This window comes from Poecilia mexicana, unplaced genomic scaffold (genome assembly GCF_051168715.1).
Source record: "Poecilia mexicana isolate PSO_F unplaced genomic scaffold, ASM5116871v1 scaffold_2, whole genome shotgun sequence".
Lineage (NCBI taxonomy): Eukaryota > Metazoa > Chordata > Actinopteri > Cyprinodontiformes > Poeciliidae > Poecilia > Poecilia mexicana.
This window is the reverse complement of record NW_028263371.1, coordinates 31,941,442-31,967,369: the sequence shown is the minus strand read 5'-3', so window position 1 is coordinate 31,967,369 and position 25,928 is coordinate 31,941,442. Positions and strand designations below refer to the sequence as shown.

Here is a 25,928-nt window from a genome sequence, read left to right as displayed (position 1 = left end):
TGTGTGGCGAGCTGCAGTGCACGCGGAACAGCGAGGGTGTCGCATCTTTCAGCGCACGAGGGGAGTAAGGGTTGACCCAGAAACATGTGCGGCCTGAACTTTGACTCTTTTTCTTCCTGAAAAAACGCCTCTTTTTTGACTTTTTTTTATTTTTTTGGTTTGCTCACACACCTATCTGACACGGGGCAAGAAGACAGTGACTCATATCACCAAATAAGACGTTTGTTTGTTATTTATTTGTTGCAGTTCAATAAAGTCATCATGTATCTTCAGAAATTTACTGCGTTCAACTGAGCTAATTGCCTTTTTCACCTTGAATATCAAGTGAAATCACTGACTAATAAAAAACATACTTTGTCTCCCTCTAGTGTTGAAAGAGTTGCATTTTGTTCACAGAAAAGTAATACTATTTTGCCATTTACAATCGTGTTGCATTTACAGCTTTTTCAAATGACTGTTTTGCACAGATATTAATAATTTAATTATTTATTCCATAAAAATTAAGAGCTACGGCTATCCTACATCGATTCTTCCTTTATCCAAGCGTCTAGAAAAACTGTGGACATTTATTCTTAAAGCCCAGTCCTCTAGTTTACACAAGTTTACAATCCATCTACATGTCTTTGCGGTACAGGTTCCTTTCCACAAACTGAAAACTGGAATAAATAGCACGAGTGTCCTTCCGTCACCAAAAAGGAAAGGCAGCGATGAAACAGGTAACTTCTATACCCTCTTTCTAAAAGAAACTGACGGCGTCCATCTTTGTGATTTTATGAGAAGCACACTGGCCCGATGTCCAGACCGAACTCTTGATCAGCCTGTCCGACATCCATTGGGGCCAAGTCCATGATGGGGAGCCTGGTGGTTGTCTGAGTTCTGTACTCAATCACTGTCTTGGCCCACTCTCCGTTTGGTTTCTGAGGAAGAAGTGGGAAAGTGAGTGGATGTGTCTCTCTCTCTCTCTCTACGTCGAGTTTTATTCACATCTAGAGGAATTTTCTGTGGCTTACCGAGCAGCCGTCCTCAATGACGGCGTATCTGAGCCGGCTGTTGCCCTGCGCCCTCATTTCTTGTCCGTTGGCACCTCTGAGGACGAGAGCTTTCTTAAGGTTGCCGGCCTGCTCGTCCCTAAAGGCCACGCTGTTCCTGCAGTGATACGTGACGTTCTGGTGTGACTCCTTTGACAAAACCTGCAGCAGCTTCATCTGGACTGCCACGGCATTGGGCTGCTCCTCCTTGCTGCCGTAGAAGAACTGAAACAAGAAGACAAATGTGACGGGTTTTGAAGAGATGAGGGATTTCCTCCGCAAAAGTTTTCTTGTTTTCTTACTTTGGCTCCACTGTTCATATCAGCTCCAAACCAGATGGGTTTGTTGGGGCTGGGGGTGGATTTCGTCCACCAGGCTTTGCGGGGAATGCTGGCCGGATTGGCAGGAATGCAGGTTTCACCAGTTTCCATGTTGCACAAGACTCTGATGGCGTCTTTTGTGCTTCCTTGATTTGGATCCAACCAGTATTCACCTACAACAAATAAAATGAGACGGATCAGGACATGTGATGTGGTTTAAAAATGAGTTTGACTAAAAAAAAAAAAAAAAAAATAGCAGCGTGACCCTGACCGCTCTTCTTCTGAGGATAGCAGTTCTTGATGTCCTGGCAGGTCTTGGCAGGGTTCATCTTGCTGCCATCCGGACTGCGCAGGTTCTGCAAGTGTCCGCTGAGGGTCTTCAGCGTGGCTCGGACACCCGTTTCGGCACCCAAAATGTTATTGTTGGGCTTAGCTTCGTCCTTGTTGAACTCTGGCGGAGGTGGAGGATCAGCGGTGTCGTCGTACTCGCCGAGCTCTACTGCTTCCTGAACTTCGCCATGAGCATCGTAATCGATGGCGAAGAGCTCCTCTGCAGCTGCTGTGGGAGGACCTGGGGGCCCTGGAGGACCAGGTGGTCCAGGTTCTCCAGATGGACCCTGAAGAAAGACCAGAGAGGTGTTTTCATGAGGCTGAATTCAAATAAAACAAGTTGGATCCACCTTAGACAACAGTCTGAAGTTGTACTTTAGATGAATTGAGTCACCTGAGCTCCGAGGTCTCCTATGGTTCCTCTGCTGCCTGGAGCCCCCATTGGTCCCGGCTGGCCAGGATTTCCTTCCTTTCCTGGAGGACCCACCACTCCAGGAGGTCCCTATATTGTTTTAAGACATGCTGACTTTCTATGCTAAGTTGTCCATATAACATGGTCGTGTTTTAGTCTCATTTTGTTTACCCTATGTCCGGCTGGTCCAAAAATTCCTCGAGCTCCTGCATCTCCTGTGGCGCCCTGAGTTAGAGAAGATCCCATTTTGATTACCCTCGCTGTTTGGTAAAGTTAAATTCTGCATCAAACTCGGTCAATGAGTCTGACCGAGTTTGACCTATTCTAAGTAGGGATTATGTGTGTTTCAGCATAAAGCTGACTGGATTTCCCACCCGAACACTAAATTCATGATCCTCAAATGGTTTTACTGTCTTTTCTTTTAAACAGTGGTTTATGTGCTGCCTCTACTCCCTGGAGTTCTTTCTTAGCCTTATTTTTCACACCTCCTGAACTCTGATTCAACAAAATTTTACCTCCTTGTATATTTTTAACAGTATGTTAAACCTATAAAACACATTTTCATTCCATAGCTTTGAAAGCTGTACTCACAGATATTCCAGGGAGACCCTGGAGTCCAGTAAAGCCTCTGTGTCCCTTCTGACCCCTCTCGCCGGGTTCTCCAGCTCCTCCTTTCTCCCCCTGTGGTCCTTGAGGGCCCTTTGAGCGAACACACAACAACATTTCATCACATCAGAAAAAAAGACACACAAGAGTTTTAAACAACTGAAGTTTTTTTAAGCATTTAATGTGAAAAACCTCTCTTACCACTTTTCCCCGTACACCAGGCTGTCCCTGGGGTCCTGGGGGCCCTCTAGCACCCTAAACTCGCCAAGAGACAATAAAAAGCGGTGGATCAGTGGTTTGAACTTGCAGCACTGAATTTAAGCTAGTTGTAAAGCTCACATTTTCTCCTCTTTGTCCAGGACCACCAATTGTTCCCACCGGACCCTCGTTTCCTGGAGACCCCAGTACGCCAGGCAGGCCTTCTGGACCTGGATTCCCCCTATCGCCCTAAAGATGCACAAACAAAACATTAATTTATACTTATGTTCGTATAACCCAAGAAGACATGTGAGCAGAAATAATGTCTTTATTCTCACCCTTTCTCCTACTAGACCGTCTTTACCGGGAGCCCCCTCGGCTCCAGCAATGCCCTGAATGACGACACGAAGAAACAAAAATATAATTTATGTCAGCGGAAAACAGAAGAATTGGACCGTAAATCAGCGTGATTAAACTGTGAGTCATTTGCAAAAAAAGTGTCATTAAGATGTAGGAAAAGTTGCAATAAGATTTATTATGTCTGAAGTTTTAATGTTTCTACAAATTAAGTGTGAATGTTGACAAAAGTTTCTGCACTCTGAGGTGGAAAACCCCCCTGAAAACATTGGTTCAAATTATTACAAAATTTAGATTAAACAAAATTCATGATGTTTGGAAAATGCAATAAATAAAACGCAGTCAAAAATATCTATTGAATGCAATCAAATCAGTTTTCTGGGTGTCATGCTGAATGATCAATTTTGCTGGAAGCCACAGATATGAAAGTAAAATCAAAAAATACCCAAAAGCGTAAGCATCATCTTCTCACTGGACCACATTTGACTTATTGAGTGGAATGTTTTGGGGCAATGCATACAAAACAAATTTATAGCCACTGGACGCAAAAATCAATCAGAACGCTACATTAAGTCGTATGTTGGGATCATAGGAATCCATTACTTTTTTAAAAATCAGATTGTTTTTTTTGTTTTTTTTTTACTTTTCATCTGTTCCAAATAAATAAGTAACTTCAATAAAAAAAAAATATAGAAAAAAGAAAGACTGGACAAACCTCAGGACCGGGATCACCTCTTGGTCCCGTGGCTCCTGGTAAACCGATCCCACCTGGAGGACCGTTGGTCCCCTGAGTGCCGGGAGCTCCTGGTTTTCCTGGTGGACCCTGACAGACGAGTTACTCAAGTTTACAGTCAGAATAACAGAAATAACCACCTTCTTGTGATGGCTAAAGGAGAAGGATGGATATGAAGAAAAGATCAGCAGGAGTACATACCGCAGGACCGGGCAGTCCGACCGAACCTCTCTCCCCTCGGACTCCAGGCAGACCCACCCCTCCTCTCTGTCCTGTCGTTCCAGCTGGTCCCGGAGGTCCGTCAGGGCCCTGAAGGAGAGGTGTGACGGTATCTGATTGTCAGAAATGTGAGTCTGATAAGAAAGTGCTTCATTTCATCTTACCGGAGGACCGTCCTCTCCTGGTCCTCCCTTCTCTCCGGGGCTTCCTGCTGGTCCCGGCGGTCCGTTTTCTCCCTGACGTCCCGGAGCGCCGTTTTCTCCTCCAATCCCAGGGGGGCCCTTCTTTCCAGGAGCGCCTATGGGGCCATCGGCTCCAGTCGCACCCTGAAACGCAAATTAGTTTAGGTTTTTGCAGTGATTATTGTGGAGTAGAAACCCAATATCAGGGTATGTAACTCACAAGTGAACCTGGAGGTCCAACTTTTCCAGGCAGTCCAGGAAAACCGGGAGACCCCTGTGTGAAGAAGTCGTTTTGTTTACGATGTGCTTTTAGCATCTTAGCTGCAGAGTTAGACAAGCTAAAAGTTCTGAATAATTGGATTGTTGGGTGAAAAAACTCACAGCTGGACCTTGTGTTCCCCGGCCTCCTTTCAGCCCCGCGACACCAACGGGCCCCTTAAGAGATTAAATTCAAAGGGGATGTTGATCAAATTACTTAAGACAACTTCAGATATTAAAAATTTAAATTGGCAATTTTGTACCTGTTCACCTGGCTTCCCAGCCATGCCCTGAGGTCCGGAAGATCCTGCTTCTCCTTTAGGTCCTGGTTCTCCTGTTTCACCTTTGACTCCTGGCTGGCCATCTTGACCCTAGGAAAAAAAAAACCCACAAAAACTTAGATTCTATTCTTTAAAAATAAATTTACAAAGTACATCAGACTTTCTTTTTTTTTTTTTTTCATTGGCGTGTTCTAGCATTTAACAGGATTCTTACAGACGGTCCAGGAAAACCAACTGCCCCAGTTGGACCAGGCTCTCCGTTGGAACCCTGTTATTCAACCAAGCAAATATTAAATCACAACCTTGTGAAGACTGAAAATGAATGGCTTGTTTATGGCTAAGGTATTGAAAAAGTTCTACTGACGGGGATTCCTCTGGTGCCACGGCGTCCCGTTGGTCCTGGTGGACCGGTTTCACCCTGAAGAAACAAAATATAGCTTCTTAGATCAGGTATTGTCATCTTACACCAAAGGAGAGAAACTGTTGTTTTTGCCCGTTTAAAAAGTTAAATAACAGCTTTTTTACTTGTGTAGTTTGGAGTTTTGTAAAAAAACAAATAGTGTTGTCAGCTTACCTTTTCTCCATTTGGCCCACCTGGACCAGCAATTCCAACTGGACCAGCAAGTCCCTTTAAAAAAATTCAATACAATTAAAAACACATAAATATTTCTAATTGGATACCATTTAGCCACAGATTTTGGACCCACCCTTGCACCATCAGCTCCTGCCTTTCCTTCAGGTCCCTTCTCGCCAACAGAGCCCTGTCAGTGCAAATCAGCGTAAAAGTTGTCATTTCCGGATTTTATGATGGATTATTTGGTTCTTTGCAGACGATACAGTCTTATTCCTTAACTTACAGGATCTCCTTTTGGTCCGGATGGTCCTGAAATACCTCTCTCCCCTGGCATTCCTTGAAGTCCTGGACCACCTGGCTCTCCAGCAGCCCCCTTTGGACCTGGGTTACCCTGAAGTGTAAAACACACAACAATCAAGCATAACATTGAGAGTAAGGCTGCACAATATACCATACTTCCACCAGTACTATGTTACACAATACCAAGATGGTACAGATCTACTTGGGGCAGTTTAACATCGGGCATTGGTCTCTGTCTCTTTAAGAAGATCCTATTGATCCAGGCACTCCACCTTTAGCACATCATTACAACAATGATGCTTTCTTGCCACAAACCAAACTTATGGAATGGTTTGCTGCAAGAAGTTCTACCAGGCAGGTCAATCGCTGTGCTTTGATTGATCAGTGTATGTCTGGGATTTTCCACTGAAAGCAAAGATGAACGTTTTTGGGTTCAGTAAAAGTTTTAATCACAACGATACCTTGGGACCATCAGATCCCGGTGCTCCTGGACCGCCTTTTGGTCCTTGAAGCCCGTTGGGACCAGTTTCTCCTCTTTCTCCCGGCGCTCCTCTTTCGCCCTACGTGTGACGTGTGACGTGTGACACATCAGATAACAGAATAACTGATTGAAGCATTTGGTGGAATCAGTGGACTCACTCTTGGACCCGTTTCTCCAACAGAGCCAGCTTCACCTGCAAGACCCTATAGAAGAAAAAAATACAACAGTAAACATAACGGTTTTGGTCTTGGTTTATATTAGTTTTAATGCTATTTTAGAGGTAGTTCCTTTTACCTCATCACCTGGCTTTCCTGCCTCTCCAGGTGGACCTGAGGGTCCAGGCAAACCCTAGGAAACATCAATCCCACTTTTATTTATCATTAAAAACAAGAAGTGACAAAACGGAAACTTCCTTATTATGAAATTGCAAAAGTCAATAGACCAAATGTGATGCAAGACACTTTTGATCAAAATCTTAATACCTGGAATTAAACTACGAGCATAAGAACTTTACTTTGGATCATAACGGAGTAACAAAGTTAAGCATCACAATACAACGGACTATGGACTAAGTTCTGTTTTTGCACTAAAAGCAATGCTTTTATGTCATTTACCTGGAAACCGGTCTGTCCTTGAGGTCCTTGCTCTCCTCTCGTTCCTGCAGGGCCCTAAAGAATAGAAATAGATTGGCTTAATCACGAGAATCCTTAGTTTCAATCAATAAAAAGGAGATGGAAGCTTACAGCTGGACCAGGTGGACCAGCAGCGCCGGTCTCTCCATCTTTTCCATTTGCTCCCTGGAACATAAAAGAGTACACCATTCATTGCAGGATCTTTATATATGTGAAGATTATGTAGCATAAAGTATGGCTGTTTGGCTACTTCAGTACCAGCTACCTACCCTTTGACCCGGAGCACCGGGACTTCCAGCTTCTCCAGCTTTTCCAGCATCCCCCTACAAACAAGTCCAGTGTTTATCGCCAGGTTTATACGATGCCTAATTCCAGAGCCCATCTCACTTACTGCGAAGCCCTTTGGTCCTGGCAGACCCATGGTTCCGGCACCACCTCGGGTTCCAACAGAACCAGCCGGGCCAGGTTTGCCGTCCTCTCCAGCCAAGCCCTAAAACACGAGGGCAAACATAAAAACTTTGCATTGGGAAAACAATAAAGGCACAGTGGCATCACAGCACTGTTGGAAAATCATGCTTACCATTGGACCCTGCCTTCCCTCTGCTCCCTGAGCACCAATCGGCCCCGAGAGACCCTGGGAAAACAAGACGAATAAAATGTTATGTGAAAACACAAACTTTAGCCTATGTCTTGGGATATTATATGATAGAGCAATACAAACTGATGCAAAATTGGGAAAAATGCATCATTTCTATGTAGGCCCCTTTCTTCTTATATGTCTAAATAAAATCCAATTCTGCCTTCTGCAACTGTTCCACAGCAAACATGAAAAAGAGGGTGTGTAATGTAATCAAATTAGGCTTTAAAATGTACTGCAACATAAGCAAAAACCATATTATGTAATAATTGGCACAAAATATAATAAAATCCTTGAATGCAGTTTGAGGAAGCTTGTAGAAGGAAACCCAAAAGTTTTGACCCAAGTCAAATTATTGTCTTTTAATTATTAAAAGACAATAATTATCAGGTTTTCTGGTAATTAACAAATAGAAATTATTTTAGTCATTCAAACTTAACTTCATATCTTGAAATTATGTTTTGTTTTTTTATTTTATTCTGTGTATGTAATCTTCTGGTTTCAGATGTAGATGGTTTGATTTGTATTCACTTTTTGGTTTTCACATATTTTCCTTTTTAATTTGAATCAGAAGACAGAAGAAATGTTGGGAAATTTATCAGAGATGTATGGAGTTGCCTTACCCGCGCTCCTGTTAATCCTGGCTCTCCATTGCGTCCTGGGTCTCCCAGAGAACCTTTGATGCCAGGCGATCCTGGCAGTCCTCTCTCACCCTGGGCTCCCTGTTTGAGCAAGAATCACATTTTTAAAAGCTGAGCCATCCACTATCATAAATGCTATTATCAACAAACGTCTTTAATACCTTTTGTCCTGGTAAACCATCTGCACCGGGAAAGCCTCGGTTTCCTGGTGGCCCCTAAAACAGAAAGTGCTGAGAGTTGGACTGTACGTCCTATAAAGTTTTCATGGCTGATATAGTTAGCTGACTCACCATCTCCCCTTGTGGTCCCGGAGACCCGATGGATCCAGCATCGCCTCGGGGGCCACGCTTTCCATCCTCACCCAATGGACCAATTGGCCCTGGAACACCATGGTCACCCTACCGCCAACGGATTAGTCAATACAGCAGTAAGAACAGAAGGAAACCTTTAAGATGAGGTTTTATTTACCCTTTTTATCAACTTTTTTTGAAGAAAAGTTGCTGTCATTATATAATTCAGATAGCCGTTGACAAAATTTTCTATTTTTGCTAACATTCACTAATAGAGATGTCCTGAAAGATTAGCAAAAATATTGGCACATTCTACAAAGTTTTCATTGAACAACCACTTAAGATTTTTATGTACAACATTAGAAATGCATTAAAAGGTGCAAATAAACTAAGAAATCAATTCATTTTTTAGTAAGAAATTAAACATTTTATTGCCAAAGAATGCATTACTTTAGTGAATTTGAACCGGGTGAAGCTAAAACTGCCACTTGAGGAGTTTTGGCTTCAACATATTTGCAGACGAAGGTGATTTTTTTTTTATGTTAAACGTAAAATATACATATTTTTTTTAAAGTTTTGCTCTGAATATGTTGTTTTTTTCAGCAAATGGCCATTTTAGAGTCTGTATACAGCAGTTAATTACTAAATTCGTTGACAATTATTTGAATAGTCGGTTTAACAGGGTTAATCTGATTAATCGTAGGGTCTAAGAGTTAAGGTGTTAGTTTCTCACTTACTCTTTCTCCTTTATGCCCAGCTTCTCCTTTATGTCCTGGTAGTCCAGCATCACCCTGTTAAAGCAAAGACCAGAATATTTGAATGTTCAGGATCTGACCTAAGTTAGAAATTCAATAAAGTTCGTACCAGTTGGCCTTTTGGTCCTGGTACTCCTGTGGTGCCCTGGGGGCCAGGAGGACCAGTGGGGCCAACCAAACCAGGCGGCCCCTGTAAACCTGCTATACCCTGTAGAAAGCAAAACATGCTCAATAAAAAAGGCATCAAAGGTTTGCTAAAAAGGTGGAACATCTGCTTTGCGTCGTTTCAAAGACTCACAGAGGAACCGCGGGCACCTGGGGCCCCGTCAGGTCCTGCAGCACCCTGTTTTAAACACCAGAATGAGTCTTTCAAGAGAAGAAAAAAAAATCACTCTATCTTACTAATCGGTATCAGATTTGGACTCGCCTGCTGTCCAGTTGGTCCAGGTGGTCCAACACGTCCGCCGTCCCCCCTGGGTCCCTGCTGCCCTCGACTCCCTCTGACTCCTGTGGGTCCTGCTTCACCCTAACTCCCAGACAACAGTCAAGTCATGAATATTTTAGGAAAATGAAAAGGATTCCTTCCTGATTTGCTGCCATACCTGGCCTCTAAAAGCGACAAACTGTGAAGACTTGAAAAATGAAGCTAAAAACGCAGTAGAGGCGTTGTGTCTAACTTATACTGTTGGAGTTTCTTATTAAAATGAGATCGATGTAAAAGTGTGAACAGTCTTACCTTCACTCCTGGACTTCCTGGGAATCCTGGCATACCAGGAATTCCAATCGGACCCTGTAGTTGGATTAGATGATTTTAACTTCACATTCTGTGACCCGCCTGGCAAATCGATGCTTATCAGACAACAAAAACAATGAGAATATTTTGTCTCCACTGGACTGAAAGTATACAAGAACACAGTTAGAACAATTACAAACGTAAATAATCAAAGTCATTCTTACCAAAGGACCAGGCTTGCCAGGATGGCCATTTGAACCACGTTTACCCTGACAGGAAAAATAGACCGTTAGCTTTCGCTCTTTGCCATTTCAATACTTTCACATCAAGTGATGGATTTGCCTCATACCAAAGGACCAGTGGGTCCAATTCTGCCTCTTTCTCCTTGCAAACCAGGAGGACCCTGAAACAAAAGACGGATTTACTGGGACACTACTTTACACCCTCCGTTTTTTCTCCCCATCTTAATGGAAGTAAGACACAGGAACACTGGCAACATTGGTACAGATTGAATTTGAATGCATTTATTGCTTACCGCGGGTCCTTGAGGGCCCATTTGACCAGCAGTACCAGATCCACCCTACAGTGAACATAGATACAAGTGTAAAATGTCTACTTTGTAGAATTGATTATAAAATTTGTCCATAACTTTTTTATTACTGGTAAATTCATGAAGCGTTGCAGGTGAACTTGTGCCTCTCTAACAATCGGTTGGTGGATAAACCTTAATAAACCTTAGGCACTAACCCAACCTTTTTCCAACCCCAGCTTGGTGGCCTTTTGTCTTTATTGTCTAAGGAATACCTCAGAATTCCCTCAGGTGAAATGTAGTTGTTGACTTAGGGGAGGGAAGTCTGTGGTCTTAAATAAACAATAGTTGGTGTATGGATGGACTCTTTTTTTAGTTCTTTTTCGATAGTTCTGGATCAGGATAATGTCATACCTTGGCTCCAACTGCCCCAGACTCGCCTTTTGGTCCTGCAAGACCAACGTGTCCCTGTTGGGATTAAAGTTCTGCTAAGTTTTGTATCCGTTTCAAATGGAAGTCAACGACAAACAAAACGGTGAATTTTCTTTACTTTGGGGCCTTTACGTCCTGGAAGACCTGGAAGTCCTGGGAATCCTCTTGCGCCCTGAATTCAAAACAAGCCACAACTCGTCAGAATCCTCCATAAACTGTAAAATGCCTTGGATGCACTTATGTCATTATAGGTAATTCTGTTACTGGTGATCCTGGAAATCCTGGTTCTCCGGTTGCACCGGCAGGCCCAGCCTCTCCCTGCCCATAAAGAAAAAAAAAGTGACGTTTGAATGTTTTTAATCAGATGACTGAAAATGAGGATGTATGTCTCTCTGACTCACGTCAGGTCCTGGTTTCCCTGGTGGTCCATCAGGTCCTCGATGACCAGGCTCACCCTGTGGAATATTCACATCCAACATGTTGCTACATCCAACCATGGCTGCCACCATGTTTTATACGAAAAAGAAGTCACCCCACCATTGGTCCTGTGTCTCCGTGTTCTCCGGGAATTCCCTGACCGCCGGTTGCGCCCTAAAGTAAGACATCAAAAGTTAAAATCATCTGAAATTTACAGAAGTTTGCTAAAACTAAATTAATTCTCATAACTTTGGGTAACAGCATAAAACCTACTGGAGGCCCAGTTGGTCCAGGAAGTCCTCGTGGTCCTGCTTCACCCTGCAACAGGATACTTTTATTCTCAGGTAATTAATTCACAAATCTGACTTTACGGTTTGTTTGCAGACCTGAAACACTCACCCTCGTTGCGGACACCATCGGAGCAAAACCCGACTTCTCACTAAAACCAGTCATCTGCGACACCAAGTTTCCCTTCAAGGAAAAACGAGTCAATGATTACCTCTAGAAACAGATTCTTAAAAATATTTTAAGCATTTTTTGGAAGAATATGTTAGAAAGTCCTTAGCAGATATGAGAATTCTCACCCCAGGAGGAGAGGGATTCCCAGGGGGTCCAGGTTCTCCTGGATTTCCAGGGACACCAGGCTCACCGTCAAATCCCGGGGGTCCAGTGAATCCCTACAAGTTTTGTTATTACATATGTCATAATGAAGTTCAATTTTATCTCGCTAAGTCACAGCTGTGAGTATTTACTTAACTATCATTTCTTTTTGTTTGGTTTTGTTTTACGCTATTAGCATTAGCATTAATATTTTGCTAATGTAAAGAAATATCTGGTGTCTTTAATTAACAATGCTTTATTAATCATTGTGTCAGGAAATTGTAATCAAATGTTTTAATACTTTCCATTTGTTTAAATAATTCACATATTCGGTAGATTTAGGACATTAGCACTGCATATGCTGCGGGCTACTTTTATATTTTTTCAAGGTAATAGAGTTTGACGAACGCTTCAAATTAAAAATAATTCTGCTTCCAGTGAGAAAATATTTTTATAATGTCACAACACTGGATAAATGATTACATTTAACAGAAATAATTTGGTACCTTTACTTAATTCTTATGATCGGAGTTAGGCAAATAATAAGTCATGACCTCATTATCATAAATACAGTTCAGGTGTGAAGAAGACTGTAACACATAAAACTGAATAGAAATAATTGTGGTAAACTTCAGGTTTAAATTGTACATGTCGTCTCAAAAGAAAAAGCTTTTTCAAAACTTACCCGTCTGCCTTTGAAGCCTCTTGGTCCTGTTCTTCCCTGCGGTCCTGGGGGGCCCTAAACAATGAGATTAGTTTAACTTATAAGTTTATTTTCTCCACTTTATGGGGGAAAAAAACACAAAATAAGGATATAAGAGACAAGTCATCCATCTCACATTAGTAGAACAATATTTTGTTTGGCTGTTGCATTAGAAAAATCACATCTCCTTTAAGAAAGTTTTAATCTTATATCACTTCTAACTTTGTTTTCTTTTGTCCAGCCACTGCTTTTGGGTTCAAGAATCTAAACTCCAAGCAGAAACCACCCAGGAAAGGATTTGAATGCAGGAACTTCTTGCTGCACAGCAAGAAGGAACAATAAATCTACATCATGTAGGAGTTTCATGTTATCATTTTAATTACTGTGATAAAATTTTTATGACATTCTGCTTTATTGAGATGCACATGTTTGTAGTTTTAGGTTCATTTTAATGGCTGCAGTGCTTATAAAAAATGTCACATATAATCACCTTAGCATCTGCTCCTGTTGTGTTCATTAGAATAGTCCCATAATTCATCTTAACATTAGAGGGCGCCAAAGCTGCGCAATCAATATCAATACTGGAAGGTTAAATAGATAAAAAAAAAAAGTACTTTATTGTGTTAATTAAGAAAATTTCATTTTTTTAAATGAGCATTGGAGGCAAAAAAAACAACAACAAAAAAAACAAGTATGAACTTTATGGAAAGAAAGACCTTTTTCTGAATTGGAAAACATTTGGCAAAAGCAAGTTACCCACCATTGGTCCAGGGTGTCCAGGATTTCCCACAACCTGAAGAACGGGCAGATAATTATCTCTTGATGCGAAGCTTCAGAAATGACGCACAATTCTTTTGAGTATTTCATACTTACATACGGTATGTCACCTGGTTCCCCTTTCTGTCCCTGTGAAGGAAGCAAAATAGCTTGTTAGGTGTGCTGTGATTTTTTTCCCCCCTCTTATAAATAAAAGTGTGTGCATAAAGCAGTAATTTACCTTGAAGCCCATAATTTCTTGAATAAAAAAAAAAGAAGAAGAGATAATTATCACACAGTTGATTACTACTGAGGCAATTTAATAGGCTGTCAGGGAGAGTGACCTCACCGATCCTCCTGCCGGCGCTGGCGAAGCTGTCGCACACGGGGCAACATTCTCCCTCGGGCGTGGTGACCTTGTCGCAGTTCACCAGTGGCTCACACTGAATCTCGTCGCAGATGGAGACGCCGTTGTCACAGACGCAGACGCGACAGGGCGCAGGTTTCCAGATGTCGTTGTGATGGTAGAGCTCCCCGTCGACTTTGCAGTTTTCTGATTTCTTTTCATCAACGGCTGCAACACAGAGAAGGGGGAAAATAAAGGGAAATGAAAATTGTCACTGCAAAATTTAACAATGTCATCAACAGTCGATTCCTTAGTAGATAGCAGTCTGAGAATCAGGGTATTCTTTTCCTGAACTTACAAGTTCTTTTACAGAGATTTAGTTGTACTTTCTGAAACTGACTGCAAATTATCGGTACATGAAACCGTTTTAGGAAGATCTGAGCACTGATGTTTCGTCAGTCACCCAAAGTCACATCCAGCTCCGTGCCACAGATCTGAGCAGCAATTTTAAGAAAATCAACATAGTCTTCAACGTCACAACTATTATCTAGATTGGAGCATTATCATTCACAATTGATCACCATCCTCTTCTCAAGCAACCGTCTACTTGGTGCAATCACTTTTGTGTTTGGTCAAATTCTGTCAAATTACCTGTGGCTGGGTCGGTGTTGGGTGAAAATGTTGAAGCCACACTTAGGCACACAGGACAGCATTCACCACTGGGGATCACTGTTTTCTGGCAATCGCCGAGGTTCTCACACACCACATCTTCACACACTATGGTTCCCATGTCACACACACACAGCCGGCATGGCTCCGGGTTCCACATGTCTGTATTGGCATAGACCTTCCCATTTTCTGTGCAGGTGTCTTCATTAAAACACATGAAAATAAATTTTAAAAAATTGGTTATTGATTTAATTGTTGTAGCTACACTTGGTACCACCTACTTGAAAACACAATTTATGCTAACACAAACAGATTTTTTTTCTGACATTTTGGCAGCTATTGAGTTGGATTGATTTTCCAATTTAAATGTCACTTACGTCAAATACATGGTTAGCAAAAATAGCCACTAAGCCAATGCAAGACTGCAGTGAGTTTGAATTTCAAATTCAGATTGCTTGCTGCCAAAAAACCACAAATAAACACAGAAAAACCATGCGTATTTTGCTGCTTTATTGAAAATCTATTTGTGCTAAAGACTCACAAATGCAAAAAAAAAAAAAAATCATAAGTTGTACAGAATGCTATTATAACAGAGAGGCAAAAAATTTCCCTGAGGAATACACCTTATTCGGTAAGTAAGTCACTTGCTCAATCTGTTGTGAGGTTGTTACAACACACACATGTTGAGAAGTGAGCTTATCTCGTTGAAAGTTTATGTATTCCGTCTGCAACCTGAAAAGAAGCACTGTCGGAGGGAAATTCAGACCGCAGCAGAAAGATTTGGAAAACAACAGTCCACAGTGGTGTGCACAAGGTGACACCTGAAGAGTTGATCTTCAGGCCAAGACAGAGACCAAAAAGCACCACCAGCTGCGAAATACACAAACACTGCACTGCAGAAGTCGACGTCAACCACCAGAAGCAAGGCTGCGGGTCACGTTTGCAGTTTACCAGTTTCTGCGTGGGGCTGCTGCTGTTTCGCAGCCGAGCACACAGGACAGCACTCGCCCTCTGGGGTTTTTGTGGTCTGGCAATCCCCTATATCCTCACAAACCACGTCCTCACACAACACCGTCCCTTTATCACATAAACACACCCGACAGGGCTCAGGGTTCCATATCTGATCGTTGGCGTAGGTTTTGCCGTCCACCGAGCAGGAATCTTTGTGAGGAAGAACAGCAACGGGCATCAGTATGGAAAGCTGTTCTGAGATGATAAAAAAACAGCTTCATGTATTGCAGATTCAAGAGAAGCCCAGTTTCTTGGTTAGGTTTTGAAGGCTATACAGTTTGGGCTGGTTACATTGCCTGGAAAACCAAATGTGGGATTAGCTAGTTCGGAAAATGTATGATTTGGAAAGTTCATGATATATGGAAAACAAAAAACAATAAGTGGACAAAATGGAAAGCATAAAAATGTTTCATGTTTAGACAAATGTAGCTCAGATTAATTGACAAAATGATTTGTAGGTTCAAGGGAACAGCTTACTTTAGGCAGACGACATAAGGGTTAGCTAAAAAACAAACAAAAAAAATGTAAACACGTAGCTTATGCTACCTAGAAAACATCTTTGGTTAGGTTTATGGAAAATACTGGCTGAAGCAATTCACATTAACTGGAAAACAATAGCCCTACGATGAGTACTTAGAAAAAGTACTAGGTGTTACTTTACTAAGCTTGCTCACCAAAGTGACAAAAAGAAATCTTTTACATTTAGATATATGCAGTTGTCTAGCTGATACTATCTGGAAAACAAAACTCAAGTTAGCAAGAAAAATTAGCTAATTTTGGGTAAATGTATAACTTAGTCATCTCATGCTAGCTTAAAGCCACTTCATGCTAGCTAAAAAAAAAATGTTGAATTTGGGTCACTACCAAAAATCTCATGCTAGCTTAAAAAGGAAAACATAAATTTGGGTAACTACTAAACGACTCAACAGTTTGTGGTAACAAAACTCAAGTCAGCAAGAAAAATTAGATTTTGGGTAAATGTATAACTTAGCCATCTCATGCTAGCTAAAAAGAAATGTTGGGTGACTACCAAAAATTTCATGCTATCTTAAAAAAAACAAAAAAACAAAAATATGTTGGATTTAGGTGACTACTAAAGTCTGTGAAAGTTTAGGTATGTTAAACCAAACCAGATGTTCAATCCTAAGTAAAAACTTGCTTTGTTAACCCTGTGAGAGGTTACGTTCTAAAAAATATCAGCAAAGATTTTATAGGACAGTGTTGAATTGAGTGATACAATTTACAAAACTTTTATATGAAATTTTGGGGGGTTTCCAGGAAATAAATGTGAAAGATAACACTCCTGTTTTGGCACAAAAAAAGCCATTTTGACACATTATCTATTTACATAGATATAATTATTAATCTTTTAATCGGATCACTGAAACATCAGTTCATAATATTTATTACCAGTTTTATCGTCCAAGAAAGGAGCGTTTGGTTTGTTGGCTGAGCACACGGGGCAACACTCGCCCTCGGGGACCTCGGTTGTCTCACAGTCCCTTAGCTCTTCACACACCAATTCCTCACACACCACAACTCCCGAGTCGCACACACAGACTCGACACGGCTCTGGGGCCCACATTTGATTGTCGTAGTAGGTGGTGCCATTTTCTGTGCAGGTCTCTTCATGGGAGAAAACACCAACCGGATGAGTACCGCAGATGATGCCCTTTCAGTGCGCACAATGCATCATTGAAGGGATTTTTGGGTATGCCTTGAGAATATGCAGTTTTAATATTCCATATTTTTGTCTATAACTTCTTCAACTTTTGTAACAATTTAGACATTTGATTCCTAATCTTTTGCCACAAAGCTAATTATTCAATAGTTGGATCTTTTTATGTGTACGTTTAAAATATTGTGAAACAACATGAAGCTGAATTCTGCTTGAAGGGAAATCCCATTTCCTTTTTGGCACTCAACCTAAATGAATGCATCAGATGGAGATATTTAGACACTTCTAAAACCGTAATATGTATAATTCAAAGTCATCAGCACTTTTTCAACTAATAAAGATGATTTTAAGCTTCTCTGGTAACAAATTTGGAGGGTTTATCTGCATCAGTCAACTTAAATGATGCCCATAGCTCAACAAATCTCACTGGTATCAGTTATTAGATCAGTCTTAGGTTATTAATGAAATATTTAATCTGCAGATTAATTGTAAAACATTTTCAGAACATTCAGAAAATCAATTTTTTTAAAATGTTTATACTATGAATTAGAATATTAATTTATAGTGGAACATGGAATGTTGTAAATACATGCTAAAGCCACACACTAAGGCCAAAAAGCTAGAATTGTTCGCTTTTTTAACAATATGATCGCTTCTCAATGAAATAATTATTAAAACGCAGAGCTTTCTGACTGACTCTTACAACCTAGCTGTATTTTTTATTTCATTTAGAATATAGTGTTATAAACAAATTTGGTCAGGACAAAGTTAATGACATTTTTCACTGTATTTATACCTCCAAACTGGACAGGAAGACCTCATAATGATGCATGGTGGTAACTGAAAGGGACGTGAATGTGCCTGATGAATCCCATTAGTGAAGGGTCAGAGTTGGGTCAGTTTACCTGCTTCAGAGTTTGCTGTGTGTGTCAGTGGCGAGGTGGAGCACAGGGGGCAACACTCGCCTTTTGGAAACACCACCGACTGGCAGTCTCTGAGCTCCTCACACACCTCATCCTCACACATTACAAGGCCGCTGTCGCACACACAGGTTCGACACAGCGCCGGCCTCCATATCTCATTGTTGGAGTAGAGTGTTCCGTTTTCCTTACAGCCGTCTGAGTCAAGCACAGCAGCAGCCGACATGTTAACATGTTCCTCTGAGTCTGCGGAGGTCTGATCTAGTGATGATGATGATGAGGATGACACGTTGGAAACTATCAACTTTACAGTACAACCAGCTGGTTGTTCAATTTAATGAATTCAAGCAACCAATTACATATATTAAACTTAGGTAACAACTTTTTTTTCTTTTTTTTTTATAGTTTTGAGTTTATATTTTGAGCAAACCTGGAAATGAAAGCAGAAAAGGGGCTGAAGTTTTTCTGTTTGCCCAGTAGGTTGCATCAACCGTCTTTTAGGAACAACTGCAGGAACAAGCTGCATATAAAAATATAACTGGAAATCTCATTCATGTTACATGCTTAAAATTATGAGGATAATATAAAAACAATACATGGTTTCCAGTTTTAACATTATAACTTATAAACAATAGCAGATTCACTTTAATTCATTTTTTAAGACCTAAACCAAAAACTGTTTTTCAATTTCACTGCCTTATTGGTAAATCTGAAAGAAATTAATCTATAACATTTTCATGTTTCATGAAAGATACCTTTACCCCTTGAAATGTTTGACATTTTGTGACATTACAACTACAAACATCAATGTTTTTTATGTGATAAATTAAAACAAACTAATGCATAATTGTGAGATGAAGAGAAAGATGATGCACGGTTTACAGAAGTTTTACCAAATTAAATTTTAAAAGCATGACGGGCAATTGTATTTAGCCTTTGTAGAAGAACTTCTCCCACTATTAGGTCATTTCTCCATTTTTTATCCACCCTTCATTTTAAAGAAGCTGATGGTGAAGAAGACAAGCATGATCCTGCCACTAGTCTTCATATTGATATCTTCAAATCATTTTCCTGATTAGATTTTGCTTGGAATCCCAAAATAAAAGTTTAAAGGGTGTATATGACTTTGCAGCACAGTACGCATTTTGAAACAGCTTACTAGACTTTTAAAAGAAGACGCGAGAAGATCACAAATTAAAACGTAATTCTGACATATTTCGAGGCAAGTCGCTGCTTACCTGCAGAGGCCTTTAATCTAACCTGACTAGACTGTGGTTCAGTCAACAGCTTTTGGCTGTAAAGTCGTCTATAAATCTATCTGTAGGCTACTGTGCAATTATCCCTTCAAAAGAGATCTCTGCCAAAGTTCGACATTTAACATGAAACATATATGCTTAGTAATTAGCATGGATTCCACCATTAGAGTCCTCACTTCTAGCCAGTCACAGCAGGAACACATGCTAACAGCTAACATATGCTAACAGCTAGCATAATCATTAGTTACATTTCTATTAAGCCAAATGTGTCTTAATCTCTTCATTCTAACACAACTCACATAAGCTGAGTGATTTATAATCGTCTCACGTGTCAAAAATACAGTTTTATCATATTTTGTTAGCATGGTATGCTAAAGGTTAACCCAGGGACAGTTTGCAAGACATTGTTTGTCAGGATGAGATTTGATTGACAAATGAAAATACATAACGCTGCTCCTTTAATGGGGACACAAACAATCAGCAACTCTGATTCAAAAGCAGATTTGGCCATACAAAAACTTAGGCTACATTCTGCAAGGGTTTTCACAAAAAAAAGGAGCATATGCTGTTTATGTTTCAGACCATTAACATTTTTCTAGATTAAAATAGAACGGAAGGAAACTGTGTGATTTCTGTTTTAATGAACATGGGAGCCTTTTTTTTAAGGTTTTGCTGGATTTATGACGGTTTACACGTCCATTTGTAGCAACTCCAACTTACAACAGAAATGTCACATCAACATTAATTATGTTGATGTGTATTCATATGTGTGTGATTTCAGTATGTTTTTGTTTTATAAACGCATGATATAATTTCAGTTAGTTATAGTTTTTCCAAATGAATTACTGTTTTTATTCAGTCCTGTTAATAAAAGTGTTTTCTCAATTTCAGTTTTAGTTATTTCGTTCGTTTTAGTTGGTGTTTATCTATTAAATAAGATTAAGCATTTTAAAGGATATTGTCAGGGTTAGATTTCTGAAACCCGCTTTCATGATAGGCAGGAATAAAATGCCAATCTAGGGTTACGCAAGAAACATGATTTATGTACAGTTGGACATTACGAAATATTTGGTTCCCATGACGAGTGAAGAATTCTTCAATTTAACATTCAGACTTTAATAGGAACACACACTAGGTTTGCAAGTAAAAAATCTGGAGTGTATTTCAACATTTTTTATTATAAGTGCACATAAACTATTTTCTTTCCTGGATAGCTGACCACCAATTACCTATTGGCACACAACATAAAAACAGCAGCATTAAAAAGAATAAAATAAAAGCAGCCCACACTGCCCACTGAAGTACTTTACTTCATAAAATTGGAACAATATTTAGGTTAGATGTGGAAAACTTTAAAACTCTTCATGTTTTAGTATTTTCTTTTATATCTTTCTCAAACACCTGGCTTGTGTAGTGAGGAAAAAAGGGAGAAAAAGACTACACATAGGAATGTTGCACATAAAAACAGGAGAAAAAAAAGAATACAAAGGGTTAAATCTCGCCACCTGCTGATGCTGTAGGCTTTAAGAGCACATTTAAATCCATTCATTTTTGTGACGTCGCTAAGCACTAATTATGTGGTGAGGCCTCTCCCCGAGAAAGACGACGGTTTTCAGCAGCTGTAGTTATTTCAGGGGAAACCACTGAGACTGTATTATATGTTGGGTTTGGGTTAAAACTTGTGGTTTGACTTTATTTGGGACAGCAATGAGATACCACACCCGAAGGAAACTCCTGCTTTGAAACCTGCTTCAGACCAAAGGAAAGCGTCACAGGTTGATGTAGAGTGTATTTTTGCAGGAGATATTATATTTATAACAGTTATGCAGCAGCTATGTAGCTTTTCAGGTTTTTAACCTTTGTATTTCAAAAACTTTCCATCGATGTTAGTAAGTCGCTTTTCCTTTCCACATAATTATAGCTTCAGCTAGAGCATGAGCTTGTACTATATCCATAGTTTATATGTCTTTTTACACATCAGTACAACTGTCCACCCCTTGTGCTCAAACTTTGGTTACAAACATCAAACCACCATGCAAAGGACTTAAAGAGATACTTTGATATTTAAAGATTAAATCAAGTCAAGTGCAACTTAGTGGGCAAAGATACTCCCTTTTTTTTTTGCCATAATGGAGTAAACATTTATGGAGAAAGTATCTAAATTTTTGACATGGTTTCTTCTCAAAGCTACAGAATAAAGCAGTATGTAAACACACCGCTGTAGGTAGCACTGTACTGACAATTAGCAAACATATTTTCCAAAAGCATCGCTCTTATCAACGTTTTATATTAATTTAATAAATTCAAAGATCATCCTCACATACACTATCGAACTATCCCTGCCGACCTCACACTAAAATTTTCTTTCATATTTCTTTTGTTTCCTGATGTTTAAATCCCTTCAAAACTTTTATTAATTTGCAGCATATATATATATATATATATATATATATATATATATATATATATATATATATATATAGTATGAAAAAAAATCTAGATTTTGATAACTTTTTTGATGACATTGCGCAAGAAATTTAGAAACGGCAAGAAAGTTTATTTGTTTGGTGCATTTTTAGCAACAGGGCAATTCAAAGTGCTTTAGATGTTTAGAAGGAAAATAAAAGAGCAAACAAGCAGAACCATTACATTGCAGTGGCAAAGTGAGCAAAAACGAGTTCAAAGGTACCAGCACTGTGGTTCTTCCACAGTCTGTATTCATATGGATGTCGTTGAACACTTTGACAAGGGCAATTTCAGTACTATGGTGTGCACAATGTTGGGGAGTTTTTTTGTGGCCTCCTATATTATTTATACAAGCATTTACTGGAGTTAATTTGGTACACAAGATATTGACAGGGATTTTTGGTGTGTGTTTTTTTTTTACCTTCATCATGTTTTTATGAAATATTATTAAGAATGTTTTTAAGAGTTACTGACAGAGGAACTTGTAACCCTTTCTATAACTAGCTTAGCCTCGAACCTAAACTCAAAGCACTCAAGCAGAGGAAGCTCTATTAGTTTCCTCTGCTAACTCCAAAACATCACACCCTCTTTAAGCATTTAATGTCAGGTTATATAAGAATCATATTAGTTTACAGCTGTACTCTAACAATATAACATGGACACCAAAAAGGTAATGCTAATGTTACCAAAACAGCATTTCTAAACATACCTGGAGTATTGCTTGATTATTTCATTCTTGTTTAAGAAATTCTTTAATTTCTTGGGTGGAGCTAGCGCTGCCTTTGAGACGCAACGCCTCCTGGGAGCTGCAGTTCTTACGCTCCCGCCTCACAGAGCGGCCCTCTCCCCACCCCTACCCCTACCAAACACCTGGTAAAACTGCTGAGCTCATTATAGGAGGTACGTCTCAGTGCAACACTGGTAAAAATGTTACTAAAGGGTTAATAGAGGAGCCATGTTGTCATGACTTCCTGGAGGCGGAGTTTCAGAAAGAGCTAATATAAATTAGTTAGTGAAATTTAAATGTGTTTTTCATGTTGCGCTTCTTCTATGCTGAGTATGTAAGCAAAGCTAAGAATGTGGTGAGCCCTTAATTGAAAACCAACATGAAAAATGCACCTATTTTATCATTTGAATAATTATTAAATCTATATTTGTTCGGAAGTAGGAAACATTTTTCTAAAAAGCTTGGGGAGAAAAGTGTTAAAAGTATAAACCCCACTTATAAATGCTACCCAAGTCAGTTGCATTTTTATACCAGAGCTGTGAATGCTTACAAAACTGTCATTATATATATATATTGAAAAAAAATTTTCATGGTATTTGTCCAGTGACATTAAATGCCACTAAAAGCTTAACCAGTACCACACATGATTCTAACCTACAAAACATCTGGTGCACATGCTCAGAAATGATTTTTTTTTTTTTTTTACTTTTCCCTCGCAGCATGAACGCTTCATTGGAGGTGAATCTGGATGGAAGCGGGAGAAGCATATTTCATATTCAGCATCTTCTCACATTGGGTGTGTCCTCGTCTGCCTCTGGCCAAGAGTCTGACCAAAATTAGTGGCCTGCATTTGTCCATCCCATCTTGGAAGCCACATCATTATAACTGTGGCCTCTCCAACCCTGTCATCCAGCCTCGACTCTGCACTGAAATAGACTGGCCAGCCTCGCTCCACTCTTTAGAGTTAGCTGGAGCATTAAGAGGGAAATTGCTGCTTTTTTTTATTATTTGGGGTGAAGTATGTTAAATATAAAGTTTTATGAAGTTTGAACAACTATGTAACTTTCAAAAAAACAACAACATTTTTATCACTTCAGAGTCAAATCATAAGAAAAATTCACTTTCGTCTTTGAACAGGTGTTCTTCCACAATACAACAAATATCATTATTAGGCTTTCAACAGTGCTATGAATTCAAAAAAATCCCCCTTTTTAATTAAAAATAAGCCACTCTGTTGGTAACTTATCTGGAGGAATGAATCTTTTTCAGACTAAATTGCATTTCGTAAGAAGTAGAAATAATAAATTTTCAGCAACAAAAAAGCTCATGTTGTTGAAAACAAATTACGCAAAATATCCACAAAGTAATCATGGGTAGAAAAGAAAAACATCTGAGTGAACACAAACATGGCATTTTTACATATAAATATTCATAACACAACAAAAGTCCAACAAAAGAAGTTAAATTTTCAATTCCTAAAATATCAGCGGTTTAGGCAGCCGTCACTCACCCGTCTTTGTTTCTTCTTGGCAGGCCACAGCAATCACCTGAGCTAAGGTGAGGGCCAAGCATATGGTAATCCTGGAGCAAAGTGAGGTGCCCATGTCTGCATATCAGACATGCAGCGTCCTCAAAAACAGTTGCTGCAAAGCAGATCAGAAAGTCCAGGGAAGCCCAGCCCCGAGCTACAACATCCAGGCTGGAAAGAAAGAAAGGAAGAAAAAACAAAACAACAAAAAAAAAACGAAATCCAAATGTCCCTGAGCACAACTGGCTCCTGGATGAGCGATTACAGCTCACTGCAACAAGCTCCTGCTTTGCCCCCCCTCTCCTCACCCAGACCTCCTTGCCACTCTCTCTCAACCTTCGACCCTCCCACTCGTCTGCTTTCTCATCATTTCTACTTTTAGTCGAAGGCCACCCTCCTCTTCAGGCTCCGGCGAATGGCATGAAAGGTGGCACTGATTAAAGGCTGCATGAAATCGGCTCTAATTGAGAGGAGGAGGGACGACGGGTGCCTCTGGAAAAGAGAATACCTCTAATCTGCATTCAAGGACCTTTAAAGGATATTGCTGCTTTTATGTGCAGAAGCCACCTTAAGTAGCAATACATCATTCTAATAGAAATGTCCAAAACGGAACCCAAACGCTTGCAGGTGTTTCAGCTATTTTGGCTTCATTGTTTGACTGTAGGTTTTAGTTACTTCCAGTGTCACTGGTTCAAACAGAGACAAACATTTAAAGGACATTACCAGATAACTGGGCTCATTAATATGTCAGTTCTGTTCAATCACATCAGGTAGGTCTGTGATTAAAGTCGATATATGCCATTTTCTGCTGGTTTACAGCTAGCTATCCTTTATAGAAGTTATAAACTCATTTTATGTGTGCACTCTAGTTTCTGCTTTGGGAAATACCTCTGGAAAAACCAGATTTTTGGGATATTCTGTTTTACCCTTATCATTCTCCCAGCTTGAGTACATAAGACAGTCTTAAGACAGTATTTCTGGTTACTCTCTTTCGATTGTCATGATAACGTAGACTGGACCTCAAAGACATTGGGAACACCTTCCTGGATTCCTATGGTTTTCTTTCCTATTCAACTACCTTCAACAAGCCCTTCTGTTATTACTTCCTGGTTTCCTTCTGGTCTTTCTCCTTCTCTGGAGTAACTTTTGACTTCTCTGTCGACTTTGTTCCACCCTACCCCTCGTTCCTTCCTTCCAGTTTCACTTTTTGTTTTAAAGAACCAAGACAAAGCTAATAAGTTCCTTTTTTCCAGTTTCAAAACACGTCAAGAATACCTGAGTAACGCCCACAATCTCTCTGGGTTCTCCAGTTTCACTGCCGTTCTCACCACTCTGTTTCTGTGTGGTATACCCTGTCATCTTTTGTCATCACCCCTGCGTTCAGACAAGTTTGAGTTCTCTTACAGTTCCTCTGGATACTCTGGTTTCTGCCTTCCTTCTGGTTTCCACTCATATCTGTCGTACCTGGATAAACTGGTCTAGAACACCTGCAGAAACCCAATACTTACACCAAGTACTATTTTCAGGAACGGTTTTCTGATGAGTTGCAAAAGAGGGGATAGGTTTATTATTACCATGGAAACTTCTAATAGAAACCATAAAACAGAAGGCATCCGGTTCCTTTTTTAGACCCCATACAAAAGTTGCCGATTGGTGTTTGGTGCCTAAATAGTAGACATTGCTGTTGCAATGTGATTATGAACTTGTAGGGATTCATCTTACTGACCTACATCTGTACACTCCATCTTGAGTGGTTTACAGTGTGTTTGCAGCGTCCATCTGATGTGTTTTCCAGGTCAAAGCTCTGCCAAGTCTGTACATCAACCAGGCTGTCAGTGATGTTCCAGAGAAACGAAGCAAACCCAGGAGACTTCAACATCACGATTCCTTCGACTATCGATATTGTACTCTTTCTGGGGGGAT

The 25,928-nt window shown here is 40.0% G+C and overlaps 1 protein-coding gene across 2 annotated transcripts; it reads right to left on the bottom strand.

Moving 5' to 3' along the window:
* Window positions 1–214: 214 nt before the first annotated feature.
* Window positions 215–24,446, bottom strand: col5a2b (collagen, type V, alpha 2b). Of its 2 annotated transcripts, XM_014991588.2 has the most exons (55): window positions 23,988–24,446; window positions 14,402–14,620; window positions 13,754–13,978; window positions 13,646–13,662; window positions 13,522–13,554; window positions 13,409–13,441; window positions 12,631–12,684; window positions 11,930–12,022; window positions 11,745–11,816; window positions 11,619–11,663; window positions 11,466–11,519; window positions 11,330–11,383; window positions 11,193–11,246; window positions 11,047–11,100; window positions 10,911–10,964; window positions 10,503–10,547; window positions 10,317–10,370; window positions 10,192–10,236; window positions 9,971–10,024; window positions 9,662–9,760; window positions 9,533–9,577; window positions 9,344–9,442; window positions 9,217–9,270; window positions 8,480–8,587; window positions 8,351–8,404; window positions 8,172–8,270; window positions 7,492–7,545; window positions 7,303–7,401; window positions 7,181–7,234; window positions 7,023–7,076; window positions 6,894–6,947; window positions 6,574–6,627; window positions 6,438–6,482; window positions 6,260–6,358; window positions 5,782–5,889; window positions 5,632–5,685; window positions 5,499–5,552; window positions 5,289–5,342; window positions 5,139–5,192; window positions 4,907–5,014; window positions 4,767–4,820; window positions 4,606–4,659; window positions 4,368–4,529; window positions 4,186–4,293; window positions 3,967–4,074; window positions 3,233–3,286; window positions 3,036–3,143; window positions 2,898–2,951; window positions 2,682–2,789; window positions 2,262–2,315; window positions 2,073–2,180; window positions 1,620–1,965; window positions 1,331–1,521; window positions 1,011–1,253; window positions 215–917 (listed from the first exon to the last, which is right to left on the bottom strand). In XM_014991588.2, the coding sequence occupies exons 1-55, from the start codon at window positions 24,079–24,081 to the stop codon at window positions 771–773; spliced, it is 4,755 nt and encodes a 1,584-aa protein (XP_014847074.2). In that variant the 5' UTR covers window positions 24,082–24,446; the 3' UTR covers window positions 215–770. The 2 variants fall into 2 exon arrangements, with proteins under 2 accessions (XP_014847074.2, XP_087870863.1); XM_088014737.1 differs by lacking the exon at window positions 14,402–14,620.
* Between the last annotated feature and the right edge of the window lie 1,482 nt (window positions 24,447–25,928).

Excerpts from the sequence above, each read along its gene's own strand:
- col5a2b (XM_014991588.2), bottom strand. The coding sequence starts at position 24,081 with ATGGGCACCTCACTTTGCTCCAGGATTACCATATGCTTGGCCCTCACC. Across the intron at positions 11,664-11,744 it reads CGATGGTGTCCGCAACGAGG|GGTGAAGCAGGACCACGAGG; the intron begins GTGAGTGTTTCA and ends ATCCTGTTGCAG. Across the intron at positions 9,578-9,661 it reads CTGGACCAACTGGACAGCAG|GGTGCTGCAGGACCTGACGG; the intron begins GCGAGTCCAAAT and ends TGTTTAAAACAG.